This window comes from Lissotriton vulgaris, chromosome 4_1 (assembly GCF_964263255.1).
Source record: "Lissotriton vulgaris chromosome 4_1, aLisVul1.2, whole genome shotgun sequence".
Lineage (NCBI taxonomy): Eukaryota > Metazoa > Chordata > Amphibia > Caudata > Salamandridae > Lissotriton > Lissotriton vulgaris.
Window position 1 is genome coordinate 995,516,828 of NC_141691.1, and position 18,280 is coordinate 995,535,107.

The following is an 18,280-nucleotide window of genomic DNA, read 5'->3' on the forward strand; positions in this document are numbered from 1 at the left end:
TAAATTAGTCACAGGAGACAAATATTTGTAGTGCATTCCATATTCTCCTTCAGCACAACCATTTAATTCAATGATCACATTTAGAAATAGGTTGTAAATGCAGCTGAACCCTTTACTCCTGCTTTTCGGCAGCAACATTATGGCTGATCTCTGATGGTCTAGCAAGGTTAACGTGGAGTTTGAACAGGTTAACAAATAAAAGCAGAGTGGTGAAATGTATTGCACTGCAGATAAGTCTAAACATGTTACAGAATATGCAGAACCTCCTGTGAAGGAACAGAAAGCGAAGCGTTGCCTAAGCTTGGCTATCACTCCAAGAAATAGAAGAAAGATCATTCAGTGGAAACATCCCTCCAGTTTTTTGGGGATGACATGGTTGAACCTGTCCCAGTAACACCTACCTTATCAGCTGCTGTGAGTCGTGTCCAAGGCTTGTCTGCCCGCCTGTCATAGTCCTGTGCATCTGCCAGTTCCACATAGTCGCTGAAGCGTATGAGAATCTTCTTCTCGCGGAGCTCTTCAACAGTTGGCCTCTGACTTAGCTGCAGGATTTAAAGAAAGAACAGAATAACTTTTTCGAGCAGCACTTCTCACTGATATCATAACTGCTTCAAGGCACCCATCACACTATGTGATACCCCATCATGTCCACTGGGCCTTTCCATTAGTAGATTCACTTGCGCACTCCAAAACCTGAACTCGTTCTCAGCTTCTTAGTGGTAATCCCCAGGGACTAAAGGTTAAGCCTACTCATGTCCGACACCACTTTTAGGCAAGAAATGGCTCTCCCTTCAGTATCTAACTAGCTTCGTCAATGAAGATCACTTATTCAAGCCAGCAAATCAGACATCCTCCAGCACCAGATTATCATCTCTGGTTTTAGGGGCGCCTTTTAACTGAAAGTTTGGACGGCTTCTTCCTCCATATATAGTTTCATGAAGGACATGAATGGTTCATGAGGTTGCAGAAAAAATAAAGCTCTCAGACATTCTCACTGCTCCTTGAGAATCTGCGTTAAAGGAATGAAGAATTAATATCACACGGATATGGAACAGAGGGAGTGGACAAGGAAATCAGAATGCTTCATTTGAGGTCAAAAACTACCTGCAAAGTCCTGCTCATGAAGTATTCTAAGACTGACACGTCCCTATCACTATGGCATATTTGCCTTTTCTTAAGCACAGAGCCAAAACTCTCCACTATCCTTTTTCCCCTGTTGATAATGCACATTTTCCTTTTTAGAGAGGGGGCAGGGAAGTGGCGGGCTGCACAGTACCTCTGCCGGGTGCGTTGGCTCTGCTGATCCGCTGCTTTTTTAGGAGCTCGCCAGGAAGCTGTGCATCACCAGGATTAAGTGGTTGTTATTTAGGCAAGAATGGCTCCAAAATTCACACACCCTCTTAATGGGCCATTGTCTGGCAGGCAAATCTTTAAACAGACATTTTTCATTGGTTGCATGACAAATCGTAGTCCTACTATAAGTTTGTTTACAAATGATATCCCAGTAAAATCCCAACTAGTCTACATGTGTGTGAGGAACATTTTCCACAAATTTCTTGACCAACTTCTATTCTGGATGGTGATCTATGTCCTCACAAAATGCAATCTGTACGTGCCGCACTTTATGCAAGATCACTCTCTCAGGGGCCCATGTCAAAGTCTCTTTTCGGTCTTGAACCACAAACTGAACTGGGTGATTAAAAGTCTAATATCAAGACTACATGCACAAATCTAGAGGTATGTACTCCTAATTCTTCTTTATGGCTGCCACTCAATAACCCCTATCTGCAATCTTTCTGGTCAATTCAAGAATGCCTTTACAACTTAGAACTTCGTTTGCAATTAAAGTAGCAAACTATCCCATTTAAAAAAAAAAAGTTTCCACAATGTAATTCGTATTGCATTTAACATCTACAGGAAGAATGACTCATGTATTTTCTTCTAGGGTTTTAATAGACTCAAACACCAAAAACTTGGATGCATACTTTAAGCAAAAAAATGACTTAAAATCAACTAACAACCAAGAGTGAAACGAATCACAGATTCTTTATATCTAAATAAAACCCAGAAAATAATATTTTATGTAATATTTTAATAGACCAGCTTTTCACTATTCGGGATCGCAGAGTATCATTTCCCAACTTCACCTTGTCTTATGACCGCACTGCTTGTGACAAAAGTGCTCAAAATATTATAAACTTCTCTTGCATTGGTGAAAATTAGGAGTACAAACATTGATTGAATTGTGGAGACTTAACTGCTGCTTGCAAGTCACTTATTTTTTTGAGCCTAATTATGCAATCAGGCATAATGGTGTCATTTAGGGAATTTCCTGTAAAAAGTGTAGCGTGAAATGCGGCAAATTATGTGAGATTACGCCGCCTACCAAACTGAAAATTTCACTTGGACCTACTCGGAATCACTTACATGACTCCGTCATGCCAAACCCCACCTCTGCCACGCCTGACTCGTCTCTATCATCTCTGATCTCCTCACTCTATCTCGTTCTCCTCCACTTTGTTGGATAATTTAATCAGTGTTTCAACACTGATCTACTCAAAAGTCTTCAATCTTTTTAAGAAACGTCATCTGGACCCTTCCTCTCCAGATAATTTTCCACCATCTCTCATCTTCGCTTGAATTAAAACCTTATGGAAAGGGTTATTTAAAAGGAGCTTTCTCACTACTTTTATTCTCACTTTCTTCGCCCACCTCTTAAACTTGGGATCCATTTTCATTTAATGGAAATGGCCTTGGTCTTCCTGTCAGTCACCAGCTTTCTTTCATCCTATGGCTACTCCACACTTTCTGCCTTCTGTGGTAGCCCCTATATACAGAATTAATGGACTTGAGAAAGCTGTCGCTAGGCTACAGCACCTTATGCTATGTTTAGGAACGTAGAAAGGTGAGCATCTGTGCAAGATCCAGTTGGTTGTCTAAGGTGTCAATATGGCACGGCCTATTGGAAGTCAAATAAACTCAGGTTGTTCTAGCATTGGAATGGCTGTGTAGGAAGAGATAACCTGTTAGCTTTCCAAACAGTAGACGTTTGATTGGTCAGATGAATGAGTTTGCATTCCTGTTGTCTGTTTGGACTAGAATGTGTGAGTGAGAAGGCAGGTTGGAAAATGCTGAAATGTGAAAATGCTTTTTACGAGGTTGGTGTTCTTAATTCTACATGGCGCCAACCTGGTGAAGGCTCTTCCTGGTAATGCTGCCCCAGGAAGGAACAGGAAAAAGCAGCAGCAAAGAATTTGTGAGTTGGACACATCACCCACCCAAAGCCACTGCTGGGGATTGCTCTAGAACCCAGGCTCCAAAATACATTCGGGATGAAAGAGTGAACCTAAGTCTAAATGCAATTCAGAGACTAGGGATCCATCTGAAGGAAATTAAGTGGACAAATATGCTGAGACAACATATCCAGTAGGTGGGTTCAGAGCTTAATTTGTAAAAAAAAAAAAACTAAGTGCCAGGGCCCTTCTCAGGAGGCTGCTGCAGCTTGCACCACCCTTTGCCCCTGCCAGCTCTGCCAATGACAGTACCAACAAAACTACTAACCACCGCACTCCTACAAGTGTGAATATTCAGACTAATGCAAGCCATCATAATAAATAATAATGGTGTGAATTGCAGTATTAATAAGTTGTAATCTATATTGACTACTTAAATAACTGTTGCTGTGCTCATCTAAAAATTAGACAAACAGAGCCACCATGTAGCGGGATATCATAAGAGCTGTTGTAGAGAATTAAGTGCAAGGTGTGAGCAGCGGCCACCACTGGCTCAAATGAATCACTCGGTGGGTCTAAGTACATACAGGGTGCAGGTACTAGCACTGGTTGTAATCCTAGTAAAAAGAGTAGCTAAGGCCCTGCCTTAGGAGCCTTCACAAGACATCCTTCTATAGGGTCACTAAGGCACAAAGGGAGGAGATGTGGCCTAACGGCTAAAGCTACTGACTTTGTAACTGGGAAACCAGGTTCAACTCCCAGTATCGGCTCGTCATTCTGGACAACCTCCCTGTGCTAAAAACAAAAATGCGTAACGTCTGGTTCTCATATAGAGTGTCTAGTGTTCTCAGCCCAAGGAATACATAAAATAATCCTTGATAGTTGCCAGTAATAGCACGGATTCTCGCCAATTCAGGGAAGTGATTAATAACCCCTTCTTCAAACACGCCCCCAAGCTGAGACTGCTTTGGTCGTCAGCCCTACCAGTTGGGTCGAGCATTTTAAAGAAGTTTCCGGCTCCGTTCATTTATCTCCCTTTGTGAGCATACAACGATGGATGACTCAAAGGTATTAGATGTTGGGTGGGCCATTAAGATGGATGAAGTTATAGCAGCCATTATCAGATGGCCCACAGGCAAGCCACCTAGCCCAGATGGGGTTCCCACCGATCTCTTTAAAGACAGCATCGATTTTTGGGCTCCTCTGTTAACAATTGGCCCAAATGGTGTATCCATGGTCTGCCCACCGAAATCTTGGTGACACCCTGTTATAGTATCCATTTTTTTTAAAAAGGGGACAAACGTAGTCCCAAATGATAACCGGTCCATCTTTCTGATAAACTCTGCAGCGAAGATCATGAGACGCATCACTCTAGACAAGCTTGAGGTCTGAGCCCAGGATAACAATATTGTGTCTGGCATACAATATTGGATTCAGGGCAGGATTAGGCACTGTGGAACAGTGCCTAAACCTACTGTTAATGATTATTAAATACACTTTGGCCAAGCCATGGCAAATTTACTTACCCATCATGGACTTAAAGTCCGCCTTAGATCATGTGAATCGTGTCAATTTCTGGAGCATCATGCTAGAAAGGGGAATTGAGATCAATATTGTTAATTTTCTTAGAGAACTACACAGTGAAGTATCTGCTTCTGTAAGGTTTGTTTCTGTGGGGGTAACTACCAATAGCTTTTTACTTTCTAGGGGTGTACGGCAGGACTGTGTTTTGGCCCCCTTTTTATTCACGCTTTAAACTAACGACCTTAAACGCCACCTGGTCAATCTAAATGGTGACGTGCTCCGTATAGGTACTCATTTGGTTCCTGTAATAGTCTATGCGGAGATTACAGTTTTAATTTCAAGGCCTAAACTTGGCCTGCAGAAGCTTTCAGATAGCTATGTGAGTTCATGAATGAACTGGAGTTAATTGTAAATCATTCCAAAACCCATATTATGGGCCGAAAACTAACAAGTGCAATACCTTTTTAGGTCTCGGCTAGCGTAGGCTGCACACATGCGCAGTTTCTCTGGCGAGATTTAATGACTCTGAGTAGCGAGGGTTAACCCCGCCCCTCTTCTTCATTGGCTGGACTCCTAAACTGCGTCCATCCATTGGAGAAGAGGTCTCAGTGTCGTCATTGTCTCGCTCTAAGCTCCGTCTTTTTCGGGTTGGGGGGCGTATTTTTTAAGTTTGTTCTATCCTCTTCTCCATTGGCTAAAATGGTAAACAACAAGTCAAAAACACGCCTGTTGTTTACATTCCAGCCAATGGAGAAGAGGGGAGAAAGAAAAACACGTCCCCCCAGTCTGAAAAGGACGGGGCGTTTCTCAATCTCTTTCGTGCTTGACCTCAGAGAAACATGCTGGTGTTCATGGGGTGGTCCGACCGGTGTTCGTGTAGGCGCGTGTGGCGAGGTGAGCTGAATATAATCCGCTTGAGCGCTAGGTTAAGAGCTTAATACTACTGCTGCTTACTCTTTTTTTCCAGCGTGCTTTGAAAGCGTGGAGCAGCAGCTATGGAGCCTGGCCCCACCTCTGTTTTCTTGCACACACTTCTCGTCGTTTGGCTGCTTGGCTGGTTTTCAGCAGTAGGTCTGTGCCGGTTTATGATTCTACCCCCCCGCCTCCACCCTTCGAGTAGTGGTGCAGCCCCCCTCTGACTTTATATAAGTTCGCTCCCATTGGTTATCCTTTTGCGAAAAGCTGGTATTTAAGAAGGCAGCGCAATGGGTTCAATGCAGTTGGAAATGCACAAGGGGAGGTTATTCAGTGGCCATTTTGGGTCCCCTTTTTTTGCAGATGTTGCACTAGCCATAGCTGAGACAGGCGCGGTTCAGACGTTCAGTGAGCTGTTTTAGTCCTTCGTCCATGTCGACACCTGTAAGGAAGCCTGTTATGTTGCGGGCGCTTAGTCGTCTTTAAGTTTTCTGCTGAGTGTTAAGTAGTGGCCTTTGAGGACCGCTAGACCTCTCTTTATATTCTCTCACTGCAGCTATGCTTGTTTGCCACCCCCCACCCCCATCCTGCTAGATACAGGTCTTGCTAGTGTCTCATTTTGATGGTTTTATCCCAATGTCGCAATGCATATGACAGTTTGAATAGTTTTACATTTTTGTATCCAGTGTTACTGCACTTCTATCTAGATGCCAACATGTTGAGCTGCGAGGAAGGGGTTTGGTCATCCGAAATGGGTATTTCATCTTAGAATACTTTGGAGCTCCGGCGACGAGGAACATGTTTTTGATGCGTGCTTCTTTTAGGCAGCAGCGGTACGGAATGGCACAAAGCTCTGCAGTGGTCACTTGACTCACTAGTCTATCTCAGGAGCTGATGACCTACTGTTCATATTCAAGACATGTGTAACGCACACTGTATGATGTTCTGTCTCTTGGCGCTTAAATACAAGGAGTTGTTAATTCCTGTATGATGATGGACGCGACCTAGCAAACTCTGAATGATGAAAAGCCGAGCAGCCCTACGTGTTGCACACGAAGCTCTACAGCGGTCACTTGACCCGCTAGTCTATCTCAGGATCTGATGAGATGTAGCAGCGGCCTGCAATGTCCGGTCAGATTAAAACCCCGGCAGCTGATTGGTGGGAGCTCGCTCCTTAGTCAGTGCTCGTGCCAAGCACGAAGAGGGCCTTCTTCAGTGTCACTTAATGCCATTGGAACTTCTGAATGATGAAAAGCTGAGCAGCCCTACGTGTTGCACACGAAGCTCTGCAGCGGTCACTTAACCCTCTAGTTTATTTTAGTAGCTGATGACCTACTGTTGATATTCAAGACATGTGTAGCACACACTGGAAGATGTGCTGTCTCTTGTTTTAACTACATTGGCTCTTGGAATTATGCTTGGTGTGTGTGTGTGGCTGTGTGTGTAGCTGTGTGTGTATGTGGCTCTGTGTGTGTGGCTCTATGAGTGTTCTCCCTTGCCACTCTTCCTTGGCCCTCTCTTTCATTTTCGTCTTCACGTTACTTCACTCTCTGTCTTTCTCTGGCGCACACACTGTTTTTATCTTCCCTTCTTCCTGAAGCAAAGACAAAACAATTGCTCAGTTTAACAAGCATTTGCAATGCAATAGGTCTTGCATTTAGGCACGTTTAGGCTATTGATTGGCATTTTAAATGACAATGCCTTTTATTTATATGTTTTCAAAAACAACATATAAATACAATTTTTGTCATTTACAATGCCAATAGCTCTAACTTTTGCAAAGGCGAGACCGTTGCATTGTACTCTACTACTCCGTTTATAATACCCTACTCACACTATACTAATAACTATATCTACAATATACTACTCACTCGCCACACCTCAAATGCTCTATACTACTCACTCAAATACTCTTTAATACCCTAATCCTAATACTCTCTACTACTCTTCTCACTAATAATTCTCTACTACACACTCTCTACTACTCAAAATAATTATACTACTAACTTTCTACAATATTAATACCTATTACTCTATAGTACTCACTACCACTCTAATACACACTATATAAAACTATCTACTACTCACTATTACTCACTCTACAACTCACTCTCTAGTACTAACTCTCTAATACTCAGTTTATAATACCCTACTCAAACTATTCTAATACCTATATCTAGAAAATACTACTCATTACTACTCACTATAATACTCTGTATTATAACTATCTAATATTCTACTACACTTTACTAACTACTCACTCTACTACTACTGTAAGCTACTCACACTTTACTCAATCTCGACTACTCTCCAATACTCTCAATCCACACTCTACTACTGACTCAACTAATCACACTCTAATAAATCCTCTAAATACTCTCTACTACATACAAGTCACACTCCTGACAACTCACTAAATAATACTGTCCACAATTTTATACTCACTCTCTACTACTCTCTACTACACTCTAATACTAAAAAGTACTAACTACTGCTCTCTAATATATACTCTATTTTAAAAGTCATTCGCTACTCACTCTACTAAATAGATATACTACTCCATATACTATCTATAACTCACTACACTACACCTATTTCTATCTAGTACTTTTCATTACTCACTACTACTCTGTCTCTACTACTTGCTAACTCCTACACGCTCTCTACACACTATCTACTACTCACTCTATACTAGACTCCACTAATCTACACTACTCAATAACTACTATTGCCTACAACTCACTCTTACTCTACTCTATACAAGTATTCTCTCTATTAATCAACTAGTCACTCTCTACTAACTATTAATCACTGCTAATACTCTCTAATGCTTACCTATTGGCATTGTAAATGACAATACCATATATTTATCCGTTTTAAAAAAAAACATTTACAATGCCAATAGCTCTAACTTTAACAAAGACTAGACCATTGCATTGTAAATGCTTGTATTATTAATGATACCAAAATTGAACCAGTTTCTTCTTTTCCCTGCCTGAGTATACTCTTCGACGATCAAAGTACTTGGAATCAATTAGGCACTGTTATCGCTGCCAAGTTTTCTTGTACTGTGGAAGGCCTGTTCAAATTTACTAAAAAGCTAGACCCCAAACCTCCAAATGAGTTTCTGACAGTTGACAAAGCTAAATGTTTGTCAGTTGCTCTCTATGGCTCTGGAGTTTGGATGACAAAAGATTTTAAAGCCATACAGAGCGTTGAGAATAGTTGCCTGAAAAGGTTGCTGTAGGTTGCATGCAGCACAGCTAACTATTTAAGCCACGCAGAACTCAGCCTTGACTATGTAATTGATCTTATTAAAATCCTTCCACTTCTTTTGTGGCTAGCAAACTGGACACAGTCCAAAGCAAAGTTTAGTAGTAGTGTGATTAGGGATTGTAGACACTTAGATAAGGATACCCATATCCTCTGGCTAATGTACATTAAAATTATGATTAATACTTTGCGCATTCCGGATTTTTATAATTGCCCTGAGGATCTTTCGACTGCTACCCATCAGACCATCAAAGATTATTTATGGAAGTGGACCAGGCACACTAGAACTTTCACTGAATCAGACAAATGTACAGTCTGTTTGTACAGCCCTTTGAATTCTGGATCCATCATTGAACCTTTCCTTTTATAGGTTGGTAACAGCGGGTCTTGTTAACCAGGTTGAGATTTAGCACTTTGCATTATTTGGTGGCTTTTCCTGATCCTGTCAGACATCCTATGATTCTTTCCCCATGTCCATGCCATAATCTGTATGTACAATCCACTTTGCACTTAATGTTGTTTTGTAAATTATATTGTTCCTTCAGGAAAAAAATTGTAATTCCACTTTTAAAGGATACTATTATTAGAGATTATAAAACTTATTATGCACTATTTGCAATCTCTTTCATATCTAGGTGTCTGTCTGAACACTTTAAGTTATATTCAGCATGCTCTTAAGTATAGGAATTCTTGCTTATTAAGTTCCGATCATGTATGAGTTATCATGTACCTAATCGGAATTGCCCACACGTGGAGCTTCCTTGATTGTGCTATGTTGATATTTCTTACTGTTTATGTACATGACACTTTATGATATTTTTTTTATTGGTTTTATACTAGACTTGTGAGACGTGATGATACTCTTCTTTGTCCTATGCACATGATACTTCACAATATTTTCATTGACTGCCTCATATTGGGATATTGTTTTAATATTACGTTTTTTGTATTTTTGTGATGAGATTTATTGATGCATTCATCTTTGGCATGTATTTTACCTGTCTTTTATGGATTGTAGCCGAATAAAGCTTATTTGAATTGAAAAAATGAAATAAGGGTGGGAATGGGAGCATCACACCTCCTATACATGCTTATAGTAACGAAGACTAGGTTCACCAACTGGATGTAAAATTTGGATTAGAAACACAGTAGTTTATATTTGCAATTTGCTAAAAACATTCCGCAAATGAATGGCAAAGGCAGATCAAAGCAAAAGAGGTCAAAACGGTCCCTGTTTTTCAAAGCAAACTGTCACCTTGATCTAACTTATTAACAAAGAGATCAGTTAAAGGTTTAATTCAGCAAGACAAGGAAGGAGGTAATGGTCAAATTTGGAAATGGTGGAAATAAACGGAGGTTCAAAGAAGGAAAACCAAAACATCAAATCATCGTTGAGATTGCATGTTTTCACGCTTAACAATCGTTTCCTATTTGTAAAGTTAATAGAGAAGCATGCCCGGGGTTATACCGAGAAGTGTGAGTAAGGAAAAAATTGGATCCTTTACTGATCCTCGCCTTCAAAGAATGTATATGATCCTTCCTCTTTCTTTTTCATCGCCCCGGTTTAACTGTGTCACTTCCTATTCAGAGGCATTGGATTGCTTTAGCTAAAACAATGAAGTTATAATTCTCTAGTAGGGGATTAACTTTTTGAGTCCACCAAGGAAGCGACTGTAGGATGATGCGAGGTGGGCTCCTAATTTTGACTGCGACATGAATGCTAATTTAGAGGCAGATGATTTTCAATAAATTTCATTTGGAGTGTCCAACCGGACTTAAACCATGCCAAAGGCCATAAAGGCCTACATGCCTAATCAACATGAATAGTGTTGATGTTGTACAGTGAGTGTAGAAATTCTATACTGCTGTCTCAAGGCTAGAATCATCTCTGAAGATGGAAATGCAAGCCCTACAGCAGGACCTACTACTGCTTCGATCAGTGAAGGGTATGTGATTGCATCAGATGACATTTCTTTTGATTGAAAAACAAAGATTGGGAAGTGATTTAAAAACAAGGCAAATATTCCCTCAGTGTTTTCTGGAAATCAGCCAGTTGTCTTGTCAAGTAACCTAATATATTCCATTAATCAAAGATGGGCTGCTACACCTTGAGACATTCTTTGCAAAAAACCAGAGCTGAAATCTATCTGAATGGTCGACATGCACTTGTAACTTATGATGGTGAATTTTGAATACTGGTCATGTACACTATTGACTCCATTTAGAAGCAACCATCTTTCTGACCGACAGATGTCATTATATCTCCTGCCTGCAACACGATTTGAGCTAATGTCACCAGCTGGGAGGGTGCCTCTATGAGAAAAGGGTCCAGATCAAGAATCTGAATTAATAAAATCATACACCTATCTCTTGTTCCACAACGTGTTTGATGACCCAGTGTAGCAAAGTGAATGTTCCTCAAAAGATCTGGAGAAGTTGCCTACCATCTTGGAAGATTTGAAAGAGGAACTGAAGGAAGGATTACAAAATAGCCCCCGGTGATGATTTTCAAGCTGCAATTGTTCTTGGGTGATGAGTGCCTATTGACTGGAAGAAGAAAATACTCTATTATTCCTTCTGGGATTCATGTTCTAGAATTTTGAGTTGTGTCTTGCATCCCTGAGGGGATGTCATTCTGATCTTTTATAGTGGATGTTTTATGGGAGCAGACATGCAACTGATTCACTTTTATAGGGTTTAAGCCTTTTTTTTTTACTTTCCTTAGATTGTTACAGCCAAGAATCTATCCCTCTGTTACACATGGAGCCATAAATTAACTGCTTAACTCATATAACGTGTACAGATTTCGAAGGCTGAAACATAGCATAGCAAATGCAGCATATATATGCTTCATACAAAGTTAATGATTTACTTGGGTGGAAGGAGGAACCAGTTCTGCACCGTAATGGGAACCTGAAGACCATGGAGAATAAATGGTGTATTTAGTGGTGACTGGAGTCAGCGACTCAAAAAATAACCTCTGCGTATTGCCTTATGGTACACATAGGAAACCACAGGTCTTGTTACCTCAATGTTAGCAAAAATATTATTGAGTCCTGTTCAAAGTTTGGAGGACAATAAGCAATGGTTCTACCACATCTTAAAGCGACAATCAGAGTGCTAGATTTTCTCTCATTTTATCTTTTGTCATTCTTGCCAATGTGTTAGCTTCTAAATAAATAAAACTGTGAAATCTGTGGTATAAGACACAAATGCTGTGTGCTGTATTCTGTTTGATGGAATTTTTTTTAATCCATATAATGATTTTCTGGAAGACGTGATTAGTTCCAGAAATCTTCACCAACCCCCTGCTGGGAATAATCAACTCACTCAGTTTCCAAGAAGCTGCGGCCATTTTGTTTCCATCCCGCATCAAATGAGTAGGCCTAAAGACGGTCATCAAAAGTCCTTTCAGAACATGTTATGATTGTGTCTGCTGATAGTTTAAGTTCCAATAACTGCGCTTGTTTGTGATTTATTTAATTTACAATCCAATTTCAGCACCGACAGGCTCCGTGGTGAAAAGGCAGCTTCCTATTGTAAATGGAAATTCTTTACACTTCAGCAATCACACAGCAGTAAGAGCAAATGCATTAAGCGGCATATGTTTTTGTGATATGAATCTAATATAACTGATTACTTCATTAGAGCAATGATCCTACTACTGAGAATAGAGTGATGGACCTGGAGCAATGGTGGATGCATTAGTCCTGAGGAATAAAAAGTATATTGAACGTGGTGTGCTAACAACTGCTCAGTCATTGAGAAGCCTCAGGAGACAGGCCTGGAAAAATCCAAAATCGTGTCTAATATGAAGCCAACAGGAAGGAGAAATTAAAATGCATCTCTAAAACCATTGAATAAATTTACCTTAATATGACAACTAAAGAGAAATACATTGTTTATGTACAAACGGCCAGATTCGGCAAACAAATGAGCTACAATATATATATTTTTTTTTAAAGGAAAAAAAAAAGGTGATAAGCAAGCTTCAATCGGGCAAAGGCACCAAAAAACATACAAATGCAAAAAAGAGGAACACTTAATGTAAAATTAGGAGAGTGTGCCTAATTCTAGGATAACCTGGCTCCACATTCAATGTCACTAAAATAAATTTAGTTTACCTCAACATAGGATAGAGACATTTTCAGTGCTTTAGGTGGTGGTTTTGATATTCCTCTAAATGCACATACAGGCAGATCTGGAGATGTTTCACGAGAACTTCTTACAGAGGTTTTAGATGATTCTAGGACTTCTAACCTGGGGAAAGCCACATACGCATGCATTCTACCAGTGAATGCCCTTCGTGAGACTGGGCTGTCTATTTGTAAGGTTCCCCTCACCATATACATACTTGTTTTGTATTGTTCAACAATGCTCCTGAACGTTTTTCTATATCCTACGACACAGTGGGTTCACTGGAGGCAGGTCACGGCCCGGGAGTGAAGTCAGCTGCTTGCTACACAGATCACATCCAAGTTATTTAAATATTCTTAATTTTGGCAGGAGGGTGACGATCATGCCTGCTGTACAAATATTTAAATGAGAAATTGGCGCTAACTTTTGGGGCATTGTATACAAAAGCCCTTGGTATGGTACACACATCAAATCCTTTTAATGCAGGTTTTCAGGGTTGACTGCATCTTAATCTAAGATAGTGCTATTTCTGGTGTACATCTAAAGAGACAACCCTGTGTGTGAATACTGTAAAAACAAAAGCAGCCCAGTGCCGAGGGAAGTATAGAGTGCAGCTGTAAAACAACCTTAAAAGCAGTGGCGGCTCCTCGTGGGAGCGCTGCGGGTGGGGAGGCGGGAGCAGGGGAGGAGCACGGTGGGGGGTAGTAAACTCTGGCTTACGGCCGAACGGAGTTTAGGGAGTCTAACTCATAGTTAAAAACATATTTACACCATATTACGTTGAACGGCCATTCAACTTAATATGGTCTAAACATGACATTGTGTTTAAAGGCGAAAGCTTATTGCCTTGCAACTCATTTTTAACTTTTGTCTAGTATAAATATCTTCTATAAATATATCAAGATAATTGATGGATGTTTAATAGGTCTCTTTTAAAATGGATGACAGCTGGAAAAAGGAGAGTGAGATGTTTGGAATCCAATTTCACCATATTTAATGGAAAGAGCACAATCACTTTAGCACTGGATAACAGTGGTAAAGTGCACAAAGTCCCAAAAGCCAATATAAATGGGCTCAGAAGACAGCAGGGGCAAAGGCAACAGGTTTGGGGGTGACCCTGCTGAGAGGGCCAGGTCCAACAAATGTTAGGCAAGTTGATACAATCCTCTGCAAATCTTTTCGCCATGGGAGCACCCACACAATACATTATTAAATAACCCTCTTAAAACGTATCATGTATCCAGAATCCCACTGTTCCTCCTGCATGAGGCCCACACAGAGGCCAATGAATATGTAGTACCTGGGGCACAACCTGGCCTGTTCATATTTGTTAGCAACAAGCTATGCAGCAATGCACACCAGAGCTAGTAGCTTCGAAATCAGCCAATCAACTTTGTAAATTAGGACACATAAACGCTTGGGTAGATTAGATCAGATGCATGTTTTTTCCCTTTGGAAAATGTCACAAATATTTGTGATCCTGGCCACTTTCCGTACAGAGCAGTTTATAATCCTGGTTCTGTGATTTAATAGCCATAAACACATAAGCAAGGATTTATATATCTACAGCCACGATCACGATGGGGCTGTAATCCCATCATGGGTGTAATCTCCTATTTATGCCCAAAATGGGATTACAATATCTATGTAAATCGCTGGTGTTTTCTCATGCAGTTTGAAGCAGCTGCTGCAAATTACGATAGCAAATAGTGTGTATGCTCTGTTCTCATACCTAAAAATGGATCATAAAAAGCGCAATTCACTGAATTGGTTGCAACTGTGTTTTACGACAACACCTTAATCATGGCGGAGTATAATACTGAACTCTCTGTCAGATACCTACAACTGGGACCAGAAAATGCACCCTGAGCTTGGGGATAGGAGCATCACTCTCCGGCATGCGGAGCACTTACCTTGCGTGTCAATCTTCTTTTGATCTCTCGCTTTTCCTCTTGTTCTTCTTGCTCATTCCGGGCTGGAAGAGACAGACAGACATATCAGCCTCTTTAAATGACCACTGAAGAGGAAATGTCTAATGGGCACACAATTCTTTCTTTAAGAACCCCCCCCCTTTGTTGAATGTAGCCTCATAGAAGACACAAAAAACCTACCTACTCTTTAAAAAACACAAAACCTAAACAAAATCAGGCATCATAATGCCAAGAAGCATTCGTTTAGTTATTGAGAATGCTTCTAAACTCAGAAATATATAAAGGTAAAGATATTAAAGTTAGCAACAAGACATATATAAATATATAGAATTAAATGTAGTGCCAGTGCCCCTGCGATGCAACACACACATCACCTACAAACCCTCAGAAGCATGCTTTCACCTGTCTGTGATAGAATACAGATATTCAAGATGTAATCATAAAAGAAAAAGGAAATATATTGTGAAGAACGTCTGGTGTGGCTGGCTATTATAGGCCATGATACCTGGACTGCAATGCCTCAAAACAGTTAGTTTAAAAATATAATAGTTTTGACTATAATTCTAAAAAAGTTAAATGAAACAACGTTGAGCCCAATAGCAATCCTCAATATGAAACGACTAATCACCTTAAGCCTAAAATGATCCCTAATCTGTTGCAAATGGGAATCATTTCCACACAGTCACAAGTTTGTGGATTTGGACTACATTTTCCACACTAACAGCGTATGTGTACAGCATACGCAAGTGAAACTACCCAGCACAAACTCTTCTTTTTTATTGTATATAAAAAAATATATATTTACATGGAGCATACATTGAGAACTGGTGCTTTGAAAATTGGGAGAAATTTGGAACTTTATGCAAGTCGTAGGCTTTTTCCTAGATGTCCTCATTTTTGGTGAATGGATCCCTGCATAGACAATAGCTTCCCAGCCTAACTGTTGCACCTACAATTGGGTCTCAAGACAGGGTAGGAGAATCCGAGGTGATTTGAGATTATTGGGCACCAGACCCTCCTTCTTATCCTCCCACTGGCTTGAAATATAAATCCAAGCCCCCACTACTGAGTAACACATGCCAGAAAGGTTACATGTCAGAATATCATGTACAAATATGTTGCAATATACAAATATTGTATCCTTCCTGACTATCGAACGGCACAATATTGATAATGTAATAATGTATAGGTAAATGTAGATTTACTGTTCTTAACTCCACATCTACAGACCTCAAAGATCTTTTTGCCATTAAGGCACACATTTATGGATTTAACAACAGTACATCTATACAGTGAAGACTGGTGCTATATGCTGGGAAGATGGATCCAATGAGTACAATGTCCTCAACAAAGACAGGTATATGGTACAACCATGTCTCATCTTCCAAGCCCTCCAAGGGACTGCTCCTGGCACCGCTCTATAGAGCACGAAAGTAAAGTACAGCGGCCTATCCGGGGAAAAAATACATAAATAAGCAGGAAGCAAATTAGGTGGGCCAGGGGTCCCTCATATCTAGACCTCAAATATTTATGAGAAGTGGAGGATCCCCTTACAGGAGATTTAGGTACAAAAAGGAGCCATGGATTGTTCTGTATGCAAATAGGCAAGATCACCCCCATACTTTAACATATAATGACTGAGATAAGGAATTAGTAGTGAGCACCTAACACCATTGAGGACAGAACTTCCATCTTAAACAATCAGAAGAAATAATGTATTTATTTCAGCAGACGTCAAAATGGGAGTCTGTCCAATAATCAATGATTTCAGCTAAATACACGAGGATACAAATATCCTTGCAATGATTGCACAGTAAAAGGGCAGCTAAAACGCGCAAAGCAGAGACCATTTAGTTAAAGAATTTGCCCTTGATGCAAGTGGCAGAAGAACTGGCTTGCTAGAAGCATCATCGCAGGGAAGCAAAGTGACGCTCATCATTACAGGCCATCCCATGCAGATGCACATGTATGTGTGTGGGCAAAAGGAGCTGAGTGTGGCTCTATAATGAACAGAGGTATTCCTGGCTACCTCAGTTGGGAAATTCCCTTGTGTTTAAATTAGTAGTAGTAGGGACCTTATAAAGCAAGGGCGGTGTGAACAAACCCATGGCATTTTCTGAAATGTTTTGGACCGGTCTACATAGAGCCATACATGTTCTAGTTATGATATGTGTTCTTGAGGAAGTCTGTTTTGTTTGTTGGACCATAGGGTAAAGTCCAGCACAGCAGCAGAATGTCTCAGTTTGTCTCTTCTCTCTACCTCGTTTGTGACCCATAAAGTGCCACTCAACTATCGCCTACAACGCAAATCACAATTTGGCATCCAAGCCATTTCTCCGCTAAGGACTAAACGTTTGCTGATAAAATGTCTGCACTCGCTCGCTTTGCACTTTAGTGCACCAATTGCACTTTTATTGATGGCGCAGTTTTTAAATTGTCACCCCGATTAACCTTCAGTCTTCCACTAAACTGCATACTTTCCTAAACTGGTGATGGGAGTTTATACTACTTATACCCATTTTTGGACTGTCGCTAATCTCCGCAAACCTGTCGGCATCCTTTCAATCAATCAATCAATCAAGCATTTGTATAGCGCGCTACTCACCCGGTAGGGTCTCAAGGCGCTGGGGGGGATGGTTCGCTACTGCTCCTTTGGTTTTTATCTTAATATCGTCTTTTTTTTTTTTTTAAATGTGTTGTGTACTTTTGGTTTTATTTCTTATTGAATTATATTGCAATGGTTTTCAGTAACTATGTAAATAAAAATAAACTTGAACTTGAACCTACGCCTCCTCTAACAAAAAAAGTACACCAAAAGCTGCTATCAAAATAATGTGCAGGGACGAATGCAATAGGCATTTACTCCTGAATCATTTGTGGCATCTGAAAAAACATTAGATTTTAGGAGCAGAGAGGTAAATGTATGCCACTGAACACATGGCGTTCAAAAGTGCAAGAAATTAACCTGGAATCTTTACATACTCTAAAAGCTAAATCAAGCACGATGCTGTTTTCCCATATAGGCATTGATGCAATACACCGTAATAAACATAAAAATGCACAAGTGCAAAAAACGTAAATAGATCTAAAGTGGAGTAACAATAATGAACATAAAAATGGTGCTTTTACATGGTAAGGCCCTTGATAAATCGACACCCTAGTATTTACAGCTACTGTGTACACACATTATGTTAATCAATTTAAGACAGTGTGTGGACTTGATAAGAAATACGCAAGTGTTAAAAATACATGTGACACGACATCTAC

General features: G+C 40.3%; 1 protein-coding gene across 5 annotated transcripts in view; it reads right to left on the bottom strand.

Annotated features, from left to right (window-relative positions):
• Nucleotides 1-18,280, bottom strand: part of PHACTR1 (phosphatase and actin regulator 1) — a 1,119,307-nt gene that overhangs the window by 30,963 nt on the left and 1,070,064 nt on the right. For all 5 annotated transcript variants that reach the window (XM_086965260.1, XM_086965262.1, XM_086965265.1 and 2 more), the window contains 2 exons: nucleotides 14,996-15,057; nucleotides 402-542 (listed from right to left, as the gene is read on the bottom strand). In XM_086965260.1, the coding sequence (XP_086821386.1) occupies nucleotides 402-542; nucleotides 14,996-15,057 (203 nt within the window). The remainder of the gene's footprint in view (nucleotides 1-401; nucleotides 543-14,995; nucleotides 15,058-18,280) is intronic.